This window comes from Branchiostoma belcheri, unplaced genomic scaffold (genome assembly GCF_001625305.1).
Source record: "Branchiostoma belcheri isolate BF01 breed outbred unplaced genomic scaffold, Haploidv18h27 scaffold7, whole genome shotgun sequence".
Classification (NCBI taxonomy): domain Eukaryota; kingdom Metazoa; phylum Chordata; class Leptocardii; order Amphioxiformes; family Branchiostomatidae; genus Branchiostoma; species Branchiostoma belcheri.
In genome coordinates this window covers 4,654,334-4,668,099 of record NW_017804353.1, presented here as the reverse complement: position 1 = coordinate 4,668,099, position 13,766 = coordinate 4,654,334, and the positions used below count along the sequence as shown (strand labels likewise).

Below are 13,766 nucleotides of genomic sequence, written 5' to 3'. Positions count from 1 at the left end.
TCTTGTATTAGTGTAAATGTATAATCCTCAAGCAGTTCCAATCATTGCAAGACAGTATACATGGTCTAGAGCTGTGAGTGACCATTATCCTCCCTGTAACCATTAGCCACTGGTGATTAGTAAGTAAATGTATAAAACAAAATATTTCTTCTCTGAAAGTCATCCAGTCTACTATTGACACAGCACATACCTTAGACTAAAATGTTTCTCCCATTCCTGTACCTACATGTAGGTGGCCAAGACAAAGATAAGCAGATAAAGTAGCTTAAATTTAGGAAGGGACTCCCTTCAGTTATGTTGTAGACATAAAAGACATCCAATTGCTCCTCAGGTGATCCTCCTGGAGAGATTCCCAGCCCTGAAAGTTTCATCATAAAGTGAAGTGCGAACGAGGAAGCTTTCAAGATGGTCTCTCTGGTGACAAACTGTACTTACGCACGGGGAAGGGACACTGGAACATAAATTTGCCGTGCAATTTGCTGTTTTATAGACGCGTGTAGGATTCATGTTGAGCCAAACTGCTCCATCCGCGATGGACACATCAAAAACGAATCCACTGTGAATGGAGGTCCTTTCTAGCCTGGTGGATTTACGGCCCAATCTCACATTAAGGGTGGACAAATGATCCCCATCACGCCGCATCCCGGCTGACAGGTCCTACACAGAAGTATGAGTTCTATTTTGGGTCAGCTGCTTCAAGGTGACCTTGTCCAATGTGTGAGAACCAATGCCCGGGCTTATTACCTGCAGGGAGGTCTTATTGTCTATGGATGGTATTACGACGGCAGAATGTGAGGCATCCGTCACTGGCACTGTCATTATCAGTACCAGTAGTCTTGCCAGTATGCTGCATCCAAGGGGGTTATATCTCCCCCTATAACCTCCTTGCTGCATTTTTGTAGTGTGGTATGCCTTTTACCTTGCACAAAGTACTTAACCATCATAAAAATTACCCCGATGATGGTAACAGAAAGAAGTTCAATACTGATAATGGTAACTCTGCCGTAAACACTGGCAGTGACATTGATACAAATAGTGATGCTTTAGGCAGTGACAGTGATAAGTTTACCGCTTGTTACAAAGTGACAAGTTTGTCGACTCTGATGACATTTAGCGATGGAAAAGGGAAAAGAGACAATTTGTCAAGTAATGGTTGGTCTTCAAACCATGGAAACAGTGTCACAGCACTACAACTTAATCCCAATCAAACTCCATTGAAAAAATGGTGTGCACATACTCTCTCTATAGCCTAGGTACAGTTACATTAAAGATTTTGTTAACAAAATTCACAAAAATCAAGTCTTAGCCTTAATTGTTGCTACCAGCATTTCGCTTTCTATATACATGTACATATGACCATACTTTGTTTTTTGTTATATTGACCGGAATTTCCCAAGGAATCATTTGTAATCACCAAATGTTCTTTTGTTATGTTTTCCAGAATATTCTACGTGTCGCATGACTCCCAAGACTTGAAGATTTTCAGCTACATCTGTCGAGACGGCCCCAACAATGTCTTCAAGTGTAACGTCTTCAAGGCTAACAAGAAGGTGAGTGATCGATGGTCACACTAAGGCTCTTCCTGCAACAACTGAAATTGTAAGAGAAAATGACAAATTACATTTCCCTTGAGTTGAGAAAAGCTCAACTGATTGTTTTAGGCTTTTAGACTCTTCTCATAACAGTTGAAACCAACGGAAGCACCAGCGGAAATGTTTAGGTAACTCAATTTTTAGACTGTAAGTATTTTTAGGCACACAATTGCTGGGAGCTAGGAAGCTTTTAGATCTCAGGAAATGAATTGATTAAGGACTTCCTGGATAAATCTGTTCACATGTCCAGATTCGGGTACAGAGTGACACTGAATGATCACTACGTTTAACCTTGGAAAATGACAGTACAGAGGCTCTAAAAGTTTAGTTCTAGACTAAGTGAAAGAACCTCTGCAGTTCTGATAATGCATGCTAGGGGGACATGCCCATCCTTTCTCCATCAGCAATACCCATCCTCCCAGCCAGCTGTCTTGTGCCATTTCTCCTGAGTGCCAAAAAGGTTGTGCATGAGGAATCGGGATATTGAGATGAAATGACCCTTAAAGGACACCGTTTGGGGATGGAGTAAAAGCCTATCGATCGTGCCTGAACCCCCAGTCAGCAGTGTCTCTTGCATGAAACATTGTGGGATTGGGAATACTTATCTATAGGCTCGGGCCAATCATAATGGCATGAAGGCAGCCATTATATTGGAGCGTGTCAGGACATGACTGGTACAGCAAGTGAGGCAGTTGGTCATGCATGACCTAATTTTATGGTGTCAGGTTGCATCATACATTAAAAGTTTGGTTACATCGATAACCTTGACTTTTTTGAATGGGAAAGAAAGTCAAGGTAAGGAAGCTAGACTTTTAACCAATAGGATGATATTGTTCATATTGCTGGCTAGTAAATATGATTTCATCAAAAATATAGGACAAAAGTGTGATAAAAGTTTTACTGACGTACTGATGTTTCTTTGGGCATTGCTGCAACTTTTTTGTCACATGCAGGCCCTCCCCTTTCCACCTACAACCCATTAGGACAGCCAATTTATTCCTTGATTTTCGGACTTCAAAATCAAGTCACAATAGGAGAAAAGCTTGCATCTAGAGATCTCGATGACAAATTAGCATTACCGTTACATTACTGACTTCTACTCTGAGACTCTCTTCTTTTCCAAGGGTCAAGGCCTTCCCTTTAGACTCTTTTTCTTGTTGATGTTTGAGTTCAGCCATATTGCAGTTTTTAGTCTCAAATGAAAGAACCATCATATTGAATTGGCACAGGCTTAATATGGTCTATTTCCGTGTTCTCTTCAGGAAGGGCAGGGCATGTATTCCCTGTCTGATGAAAATGAACCTCACATGTTCTAATCTTTGCCGGCCAGCCAACGTAATTGTGTCCATTTTTCTCACGTCGGCTTCTAACCTTTTTCATGAATGCTGATGCGAGATCCATCCTTTCAAAAGCCCATTTTTCAAACTACCAACCTTGAGAGTTTTCTTGTAAGGCCACACCGACTTAATTTTATGGATGACATCCTCTGAAGACCCCCAAACTAGTGCGCGCGGACGAATAAAATAAAATTCCGGCCAAAAATAAAAATGCTTCAAAACCACAGGAATACACAGCTGGTATTGTGAATTTGCGGCAGTACATAGCGACGTATACGACAAGCCGGTACATGCTGGCTTTTTGCGGAGTTAATGAATCGGCACTGTACGTATGCACTGCGTTGTTGAGTTGTGGAGCTTCGGTAGCCTATGTGCCCGGCTCCGAATTGTCGCTAACTACCATGGGCTACCCAGGCCTAGAGCTAGGCCAGAGCTTCGGTGGACGTGATCTTTTTTTTTTTTGAGAACAGGCGAAAATTAATGCGCGCGCGGATGTCATCCATAAAATTAAGTCGGTGTAGCCTAATAAGATGAATGAAACTGCCAAAATCTGCTGCCACAAATCGTCTCTGGTTGGGAGGGGAGGGCGGACATTAAGTCAATTTGCTGTAGGCCCTTCTAAAGGTTCCATGTTCTTCCTGCCCATTATCAGATAAGCTAGAAGGCAGAATATCAGTCTTGGGCAGATCGCTGTAATCAACATTGAGTCTGTTACAGGTATTGTACCTGCCGGGGAGGGGGGATTGCTATTAGAGGTCGCGAGGTCACAGCAAAGGTCAGACTTGCAGGTCAGGGTGAGGAGCCCCTGGAAGAGAGGGTTCTTGTTCAATTAGGAAGTATTGACGCACTAGATTCCAGGAGGAATGAGGGATATTTCAAGTCAGGTAATGGAAAAAAAGTTAGTTAAGCTCTGGATGTTTTTGAGAGGATTCAGTTTATTAAATAAAGTTTTGGTAATTTTCACTTTTGGGTATTTATGATGAGCTTTTATTGTGTATCAGACAACAAATATGTAGTTACATCATAATTGAGGTTGAGGCCTTGATTTTGCTCTGGGGAACTGGGAATCATCTGGATTTGGTTTAAGCATAACTACAATGCACATGACTGTACATGTGGCCTTGAAGTTATGGAATGGCCAGACAGACGGTCTAGTCATACATAATGGAGACATTCTCCCAGTTGATGAGAGACTCCATCCTCTCCCTTGGTCTTACATTTCCCAAGACAGATTGCTCTGTAAATAGCCAGGAGCCTTCCAGAGACTTCTAAAGGTGCCCCGGGGAGGGCTAAGGAGTATGGAGGGGAAATTAAGGACCTCTGTCAGGACATTTGAGAAGGTGTATTTACCAGACCTGAACTCTGGCAGGTCGAGACCTTGTGGTCAGAGTCAACACCCTGGTTAGACTCAGTTTGGTGAGAAAGCACTAGAAAGGCAGAGGGCTCCACACTGCCAAAAATGGAGCCGTGTTTTGGCACGCCGTGGAACAAGCAAAATAAAGAACATAGTACGTCAACACTCAAGTCTTATTGGCACTGTAATTCCTGATTTTTTCACAGCACATTAATGTTTTGCGGTCACTTCTGTGTACCACGAACTTATGTTAACAAATAATTTGGCGACCTCCATTTTACTAATGGCCACAAACTTTTGCTACCACTAACAGCGAACATGGAGTGAATTACAGTATTCCTCTCCAGTCTTGAGATGACCTGAAGAGAGATGGAAGAGGTCAATGTAAAATCTTTACAAAATTGGACCCTCAGGCCGCTCGATGCTTGGGGGGGGGGGCTTAAACGGACTTCCAACAGAGATAACTAGCCAACTGGAAAGCTGACGCACAAATGATCACCGTGCCATTAAGGATGGGGTAGTTTAAATTTGGTAAACTGGCAGGCTTTACCATTATGGCAAAATTTGTCTGCCTGTAATTTGCAGGCATTATAACCAGAATGGCCATGTGGTGTACATGTATTCTCAATAAACGACAGGCATATATAGGATATGCGTGCATAGATCCTATAGGTGTGAGTATTTCCCATGTGTTTCATTAAATTTTGACGCACGACTGAGTCCAATACAGAACAAGTGCCGGAATAGCTGCGTACCCAAAATGTACAAATCTGGTCTGCTCAGCATATTTTGCAATTTGTTCAAAATTATCGAAATTTGGTACACACTCCACTCCAATACCTGAAATATATTGTTACTCCAAAGCCAGGAGAATATCATACAAGAGGCCTTTATTGGAGAGCTTTACATAAAGAATTAACAGTAAAGTACAGATGGGACCTAAGCTGGTCTATTTTGTCAAATAAAATCGATAGCAACGACAATATATCTGGCTTAACGGACTCTGCCTTGTCGAAGATGATGGATAATGGAGAAAAATAACAGAGTTTTAAAATACTTGGTTCATAAATCTCGTAGGAGCCATAATGGGGGAAACATATTGCGGCAAGAAAGGGCCAATTAGTGCCCTGGATTGATTTGATTCGTTGTCACTTTAAGAGATTGTTGCATGGGGTCGTAGGATTGTGGCTTCGGGAAAATAGCGGCCAAATGGCAGTTTAGTGCCATGAATCAAGCGTGGCCAAATTTTAGCAATAGGAACCTCTTGTACTGTATGGATTTTGCCATTAGCCTGAGCATATCTTGTACAGTACAGCATCAGTACCTGCTGAAAATTAGGTCAGGGATATGTATAGATTGGAGATTGGGTTAAAGACTCGAAAAGGAATGAGGGTCAACTCGAAAAGGAATTAGGATCCGAGACCTTGGAAATGTAAAAAAAATCCGCACCATTTTTTTAATTACTAGTATTTACTATACATCGTAAGATTGAACCAATGTATTGGCACAAAATTTTTGTATCATATTTTTGGACATTGATGTGTTATCATATTCCATGAGTGGTACAGTCTTCCCAATGAAAAGCTCTTGAAAATGTTGATATTACAGTAATTTTAGTGTATTTGCCAGCAAACTATATCAATAGCTATACAATTCCTTTTGGTAAGAATAGAATTCCTATGCCCTAAGGTAGATCATGGCTATAAACAGGTGCCGAATTTTCACTGATTCAGATCATTCATCTTACATTTAAACAGTATTAGTGATTGGCCAGGCTGCACAATTCAACATGCTGGAAGTGCTATTGGGAGATGTGTATATAGTTGGGTGATGAATTGCCCTACAGTGATTACTGTTGAAACTGCAAAAGCCACTCTGCTTTAAAATATTGACGTTTCCAGCCTGAAATACATTTGTATTGTTGAGCTTTGCAGGATTGACTTTTTCCGATCCCTGGCAGCTGCAGCATATGTGTTACAGTATGGATAGGTCCATTCGTGTATTGAACTTTGGTTTGCTCACTATCGGAGCTACATGTATATTTCACTAGAGGATGGCAGAAACATCCATATTGTTTTCTTGAATTTATTCCAAGTTGCTATCATATGCTGGTAATTGAATGATGATTGGAATATTTTGGAAACATACTGGTAACGGTTAAACTATTCTTTAAGTTTCACTCATTGGGTAATATCGAAAATGTGTCCAAAAATTCACTTGTTCATGTATTATACTGTAATACTACTACTGTTCAAAGAAGTGCAGTACAAAAACTACTTTTCAATAAAATTCAGGGAAGTTGTTGTTGTCTAATACATGTGCTGCAGATTATAAGGTGATATTGACGAGCGTATATGTGTCTAGTTTATCAGAATGAAGTGTCACTCTATCTGTCATCAGCTTTCCCCCTGATTCTCTGCCTTCTGTCCTGACACAGCCAGTGGTGATGACCAGCTGTGCTACAGGGGAACATAAAGCACAACTGGGGTCACAACTGGGCTACTGTGTCATCTAGGGGCATGAGGGATGGAGGGGAGGGGGGGTAAAAGAATTTCTTTGGACAGAGAGCTACAGATGTGATGGAATAAAAAGAATCCAAACACACTGCACAATTTTGTGATAAACTTTCATAAAGGCATCTTTTGGCTCTGTATTTATTATAGTTTATGCAAGAAATAGAAAGATTTCTTTAGATTCTGTGAGTTCTTGAATGCTAGCAAAATTAATCTATCTAGCGTGAACTCATACCCCTGTACATTTAGTCCAAATTCATGATTTGAAAGGTAACTAACACTCACCAATAGCCTTACTCTAGTCTTGAGGAACTCATATTTCATGCAGTGTCAGCACCAGTCCCTGCCTTTATGATGGATAACGGCTTGTGATGAAACATGTACTTTATTTGTTCCATCTGGCAGCCACTTAGGCTCCAGACACCTTGTAGATGTTCCATCTTCATTGATTGTGTTCTGCCTGTTCAACTGACTGTGAAGGATCGCTTTTTCATCTTCTCAGTATTTCTCTCTTATTAAGAAGTCGATATGCTTGAGTTGAAATTACATGTAAAGGTTAGCATCTTGGAAAGAAAGGTTGAAGCGGTCGATACAAATCTTCTACTGATGTAAACCACTACAATTTTCGTTTTGGATAAGTGTAAGCACATGTTATAACAGAATTTTATCTGTACCAAAATTTTGCCAACTTACATACATATTGGAATTTTCAGTATAGAATATTCTCAGTATCTAGATCATTAGTCAGAAGAAAAGATAAAAGATGGGAATTGACAGGAGAGAAAGTGTTTGACCCCTACTGATGAAGTGACAAATGGAACCATATGATTGGCTGCTCAGCTAATCACATCATGCCTCCATTTGTGGTATCTGCTGACTACCATGTGTCAGGTTATCTCCAAAAAGATAAATCTGCCATTTGGCCAGACAAGGTTCCTCTTTTCTTAACTTCTCCCTTGAGACTCAATCTCTCAGTCTGTTTGTCAACCAAATTTTCTGGTGGACTTTTTAAAACTACCAGGTACATTGTACAGTCAAACCTGTCTATAGTGGTCGCTCAAATGTGACCACTATGGACACACCATATATTTATTTTTTTGGCAATAGATATCTTAAAATGTTGTAAATATCTTCCCTGAAAATGCTAAGCTGTAATGAGCTCAAATGTATACAGTATATTTGAAACATGTCAGTCACAAACTTCAAAGTACCTGTACCACATTCTGACTGACACCTTCCAAATCATTCCTTTGATCAGTACCCTATGTGTCACAGATGCCTAACTTTGTCAGTGTGTGTTGAAAGTTAGGCAATATGTCACACTAAGAGCAAGATGGTCACAAACGTACTGAGTTAGGCAGAGGTTAGTGTATTGTGCCCCTGTAATGTTGATCCGTATGATTCAGACATTGGTGCACAACACTGCACATGTTTGCACATTTGCCACACAGGGCCAGACAGTGTCGTAAAAAATGCCTCCTTCCTTTTTTGCTGGTATTTATTTAACTTTGATGACACATCTGCAAAACAGGAATTTTAGGCAGTAGGTGATCTCTGGATTTTTCCTTCCTGAAATACTACTTACACACTTGTGTGGTCCATCTGTTTAAGCATTGGCAAAATGTCACAAGTTCAGTGGGGGTTTTTTTGCAATTGTTTGATAAGTCTATAACTAGACGTACAACAACAAGAACAAGTCAGTGAGCATCTCAGTTAATCTTTGATGTGCACTGACATCTCTAACCTTTTCCTTGCTGCTGGGTTACCGCCTAATCCCATATCCAACAGAGAATCAAAATTTCTGCCAATCCTATCTGGTACACATACGTCATGTCACAGTAAATCACACTACTTTGTGTTTCCACAGAGCCAGGCCATGCGTATAGTGCGGACCATCGGGCAGGCGTTTGAGGTGTGCCACAAGCTGAGTCTGCTGCACGCCGCGGCACAGGGCGACGGACAGGCGGACGGGGAGAGTGACAAGGCAGAGGAACACAGTCCAGGTACGCAGGGCAAGAACGCTCTACCTGTTGTTATCTATTGAAAGACGTGTAACAGCGAGTATATAAGTGTCACTAGCTGCCCAGCCCAATGGGTCCTAGACCTTTTGATCTAGTGGTTGTGTGCTCGGTTGTGGACTGACACAGCCCTTGTGTCTTTCCCTCTTTCTCTTGTGTTACAAATGTGAAACTTCTCATAAGCTAGCACATCAGGGACTTGAAAAAGAATACAAAGGATACCAAGTGCAAAGGAGTCCTGTGACAAAAGAGATAGCACCCAGGCTATGAACAAAAGAGTGCACTATCATGTCTATATACAGTGTGTTGTAGATTGTTATAATGGAACATGACCTTCTTTTGCATCTCTAGGTCACCGAACGGTTGACGGGAGCAACGCAGTAGACGAAGATGAGCATGTCGGAGAGACGGACATCGATGCTGAGGAGATACCAACCACAGATTACGCCACGCCAGCCTCGCGGGGGGTCACCGACCTGGACAAGCACTTCGAGGCCAGGAAAGTCTGCGGAGAGGTCAGTCTTCAACGCTTTAATCTACTAGTATTAGCATCAACTTCTTCACTAACCATATATATATTTATAGGAATATGCATTTATGATAAATTGAATTAGTATTTTTATCTTGATGAACCATCAACAGTCACTAGGTCACTGATGACTTTTTTGAGGGTTGACAAGAGTATCACTGCAGTTTTGTCAAAATAAACATATTACTGCTAAGCGGTCTGTCACTCCTCTTTTTTTGCTCTTCTTCTTTTTCTTCTCGTGCTTCTGTCTTTACTTTCTTTTCTTCTATTTTCTCTTCTCTGTGTGTTTTCCCAACTCCTCAGATATATGAGTTCTTCTTACCAGAGGTGAGATTAGCTTCCAGCCAACCTTACTTTCCTGCATCTTTTCACTGTCATTTGTCTTGTCTCTGTAATATTTTTCTATAATTTCCAGCACAGTATGCTTCTAAACTCAGACGTACTTCTGCCAGGCCGATGCTACAATAACTTGAAATTGACACACCCCAATGCCTGTCCCTACAGGAGGGTGCCACCTTGTCCTCTCCTCTCCATACCCCCTACATGACGCTGCCCCAGGGGGCAGGGGACAGCCAGGCGTCATCCACCCCCCTCAGCATGCACCACCAGGTGCAGCTTCTCCAGCAGCAGCTGCAGCAGCAGCAGCAACAGACGCAGGTGGCCATCGCGCAGGTGCACCTGCTGAAGGACCAGCTGGCAGCCGAGACAGCAGCCAGGATAGAGGCTCAGGTGTGCCCCCTAACAACTATCTGTGGTAGTGCAGGCAGGCTGGATGATGTTGGATGTTGCTGGCTATGTCTGTCTGGAATAAATCTATTAAAACTGAACTTATGATGTTTACCTTTGCAGAAGGAAAAAAATGTTCTTTTTATTCTGTTTCTTATTCTCCAAACAAATGGAGTCAACAACCTAGACAAGACATCTGTCACCATGGACACACTGTGGTGTTAGGCTTCATTATGTAGCAGTACAGATCTGGAGGGATGATCAATATATACAACAAATGTTTGAATAAGAAGAAACTGAGTAGTACTTTGTTAGGCTAGGCCATGTGAAGGTAAACATGATGATGCATTTGCTTTCCTAGTTGATTTATTTATTCATTTTAAGTTGAAGATACAAAGTTGCATAGGATGCTAATACATCTATTTATCGTAATCCTATTGTCCTACAGGCACGTACCCACCAGCTCCTCCTGCAGAACCGGGACCTGCTGCAGCACGTCGGCACGCTGGTCGCCAACGTACAAGAGCTGGAGACGCAGCTCACGGGACAGAGCTACAGCGAGACCATCCCGCCCCTCTCCAACCCCCACCCCTCCAACATCCCGCCCCTCCCAGACACAAACACCCCCGCCCCGGGGGTCGTCATCCTCCCAGAGTTCCAGGATGTTGAGGATGCTCAGCAGGGCGGAATCTCGTCCCACGTACCCGGGATGTTCGAAAACACCAGCTTAGGTATTCAACCTCTTGTAAAAGAGCACGCTAGTAAAGGTACAGCATGCGCAAGTTGTCTTTTGTTTGGCCCCTCTGCTGTGTCTCTCTTCTGGTTTGTGTTTGTGGTGTTTCTCCTCTAGCTGTTACGTGAAGGCTGTTCCATTCAAACAGTGGGCAAAGGACTGGAAAAAAACAACTTTTGCGTATGAATATCAATCTGAAGATAGTGTTAGTGTGCAAGCCTTTTGACTGGAATAGCCTTGATGTTTATTCTGATCATTTTAACCCGCTGCCTTTTTTTGCTAAATACTTAAAAGCTGCATGCTTGTGCTGTAGATAACCATGCAATATATATATATATATATATAGTCTATTAGGCAAGTTATCTGTAAGAATTACATGTAATGCATCATGCTTGTAACTACATGTATGTTACTCAACTTTTAATTTCATCATCTTACAGAGTGCTGTTTGAATGATCACTAGATCACTACATTTCAATAACAGTTTTGAAACCATTTGAATGTTTGTTTGTGTTTGATTAAACTTTCAACCCAACACAAACTGCACTTTAGTATGTCGCTTGTATTTTTCTTTTTATTGGCTTGAGAGTTTATACATGAGTGGGTACTGAATAGATGTCTCATGTGGCTAGTACTGACTGTTCTCTCTCCCTGTGCCCACAGAACTCCTTTGTGATGGTGACTCCAGCCACGTACCCTCCAGTCCTGTCAAGGGTGGTGCGAAAGACGAGTCTTCCTTCCTCCTGGACTTGGACAGTGATTCTGGGATCAACGGAAACACGTCGGAGGTCGAGAGTGACAGGAAAGAGCTGTCTAATGAGTCCATCTCCAAGCCGAGACCGGAGCCAAAGAAAACCGTGTTGCACACCTCAGCAGGGCCTGATGGGAAGGTAAAAGTCCTCGTACCCCTTCCACAAGAAGGGTCGATAGACGGCAGTCAAGAGTTCAATATCACGCCCAAAATAGACCCCCCTCCCAAGTCCAAACGCAGCAGGAATTCTTTAAAAACCACGCAGGATCTGATGGTACCGGAGGGTGAGCTTGCGGCGGAGCAGCAGGGTGCGGAGAGCGCCGAGGCGAACGGATCCGAGTCGGAGTCGGCCATTTCGCCGAGCGAGTCGAGCGGGTTCGGCAGCAGCCAGAGCAAGTCGCCAAGCTTCGAGAATGACGGAAACTTGAACGATTTGAATTCGAGCCCGAGAAAGGGTCAGAAGTTGGGTCTGAACGAGATGAAGCTTCACATCAGCTTTTCAGACGACGAGAACACAGAACTGTCGGAGGATTCTGGAGTTCCAAGGGACAGAGATTCAGGAGGATTCAGACAAACCCAGACCATGGAGTCTTTGGGTTTTGAAGACTTTGATCCATTTAACTGATGATTGTAGAAAGATTACTATCCAATGTCATTTTAGCTTTTTTAAAGGTTTTTAATGTTAAGACTATTGAAACATTAAAAAAAAGTCACCAATACATCAGGTAGACAGCAATTTTAAGTACTTACCGGGGGTAATCTTTAAAGCCTGTTGTTGGTAAAAACAAATTTTCCAATATTGTGACAACCTAATGTTGTTCAACAAGACAAGACATCAAGGGGATTTCTACACAGATTTGGTGCACTTCTTGCAGTGTAGATAATATTTATGGTAATTAGGAAATACTGTGCCATGTTATTGGCCAGTTTCTGACCAATCAGGACCCCCATGTATGCTGTCAGTACCTGCTGTTTTGGTGACTTGGTTTGTGAGGTGTTTTCTACACGTAATAGAGTGAATCATGTCACTGAAATCTTTGATTTGATTTTCTGTGGGATAACTTTGGGTAGACTGGTAAAACATGACTTTTCAATCACAGTACTTAACATCAACACAATAGTGAAGTTCACACTGCAAGTACATATAGTTTTTTAATCATGGCACATTTTGACGAGCTCTTGGTCACTTACATAATATAGAGATGACTTAAGCATACCATATAAGAACCTTTACTGAAGCTGAGAGTGTTGAACAATTTGTACAGATTCTGATAAATTCTTTTATAGATGGCAGAATAAGGAATTTTGTGTTTGAATCATGCATGCAGTAATCTGTAACCATAATTTTTGTGGTGATCGTTTTGGGGAGGGCACAAATGGTTGATATTTTTCAAAATCATGTTTAATCTTGCCATAGAACCACTGTATACAACAATTTTCAGATCATGTGAAATGGTAGCATTCTAATTATTTAGGCTACATGAATTGATCTGGTGTTCTGACTTTTAATTCCAAAGAAAGCAACAATTTAGACAAACTGTTGTCATGATCTGCAACGGATGTACAAAAGGCATTTTTTCCAAAGAAAATGATCGATTTTGAAAACAAGATAGCAAAAATTTGCAACCAGAAGCCAAAAAAAATTGATGCAGCCTAAATGTGATTTGTGAATCTTTTTGTGCAGAAGTTGTGTATAGAACTGGTGTACATTGTATTATCTGTTGGTGTTTCTGTTGAAAACGGGTGCTTGTAGGACCAATGTATAGCAACTTTTCTAGTTCCGTAATGTCACAGGATACATGTAATGGCAGCCATGCTTGGGTACAGCCAGTAAGTATGCAAGTGTGGAGGACCAAAGAAGACGCTGTCATTATACAGAATAGCTTTAGACAATTACCCTACATTGTAGATGTTAGAATGGAAAGGATTCAATGGCCTACTAGTAATTACTATATACATGAGTGTTACCTCACTTTCTAGACTCCAACATGGCTGAGTGAAATGAGTTTACCAAGTGGTACCACCACCAACTGGACAGGACAGCATTTGTTGGGTTGTACTCAGAGAAGTTGTTGCATGCTGTTGGAACAGTTTACCAGATGCATGTGTATTGGTTTGTAGAACCGGGAGCCATGACAATACATGACAACATGAATAAAATTTTGGCTACACCTCAAAGTTTGAGCCATTGCTGTCAATGGCTTTGACAATGT

The 13,766-nt window shown here is 41.7% G+C and overlaps 1 protein-coding gene across 1 annotated transcript in view; it reads left to right on the top strand.

Annotated features, from left to right (window-relative positions):
- LOC109484485 overlaps positions 1–12,313 on the top strand; it is an 80,041-nt gene extending 67,728 nt beyond the window's left edge. The window contains exons 10-15 of the mRNA XM_019787754.1: positions 1,442–1,550; positions 8,664–8,799; positions 9,166–9,329; positions 9,848–10,072; positions 10,518–10,836; positions 11,466–12,313. Of these exons, the coding sequence (XP_019643313.1) occupies positions 1,442–1,550; positions 8,664–8,799; positions 9,166–9,329; positions 9,848–10,072; positions 10,518–10,836; positions 11,466–12,178 (1,666 nt within the window). The 3' untranslated portion in view covers positions 12,179–12,313. The remainder of the gene's footprint in view (positions 1–1,441; positions 1,551–8,663; positions 8,800–9,165; positions 9,330–9,847; positions 10,073–10,517; positions 10,837–11,465) is intronic.
- Positions 12,314–13,766: the final 1,453 nt, after the last annotated feature.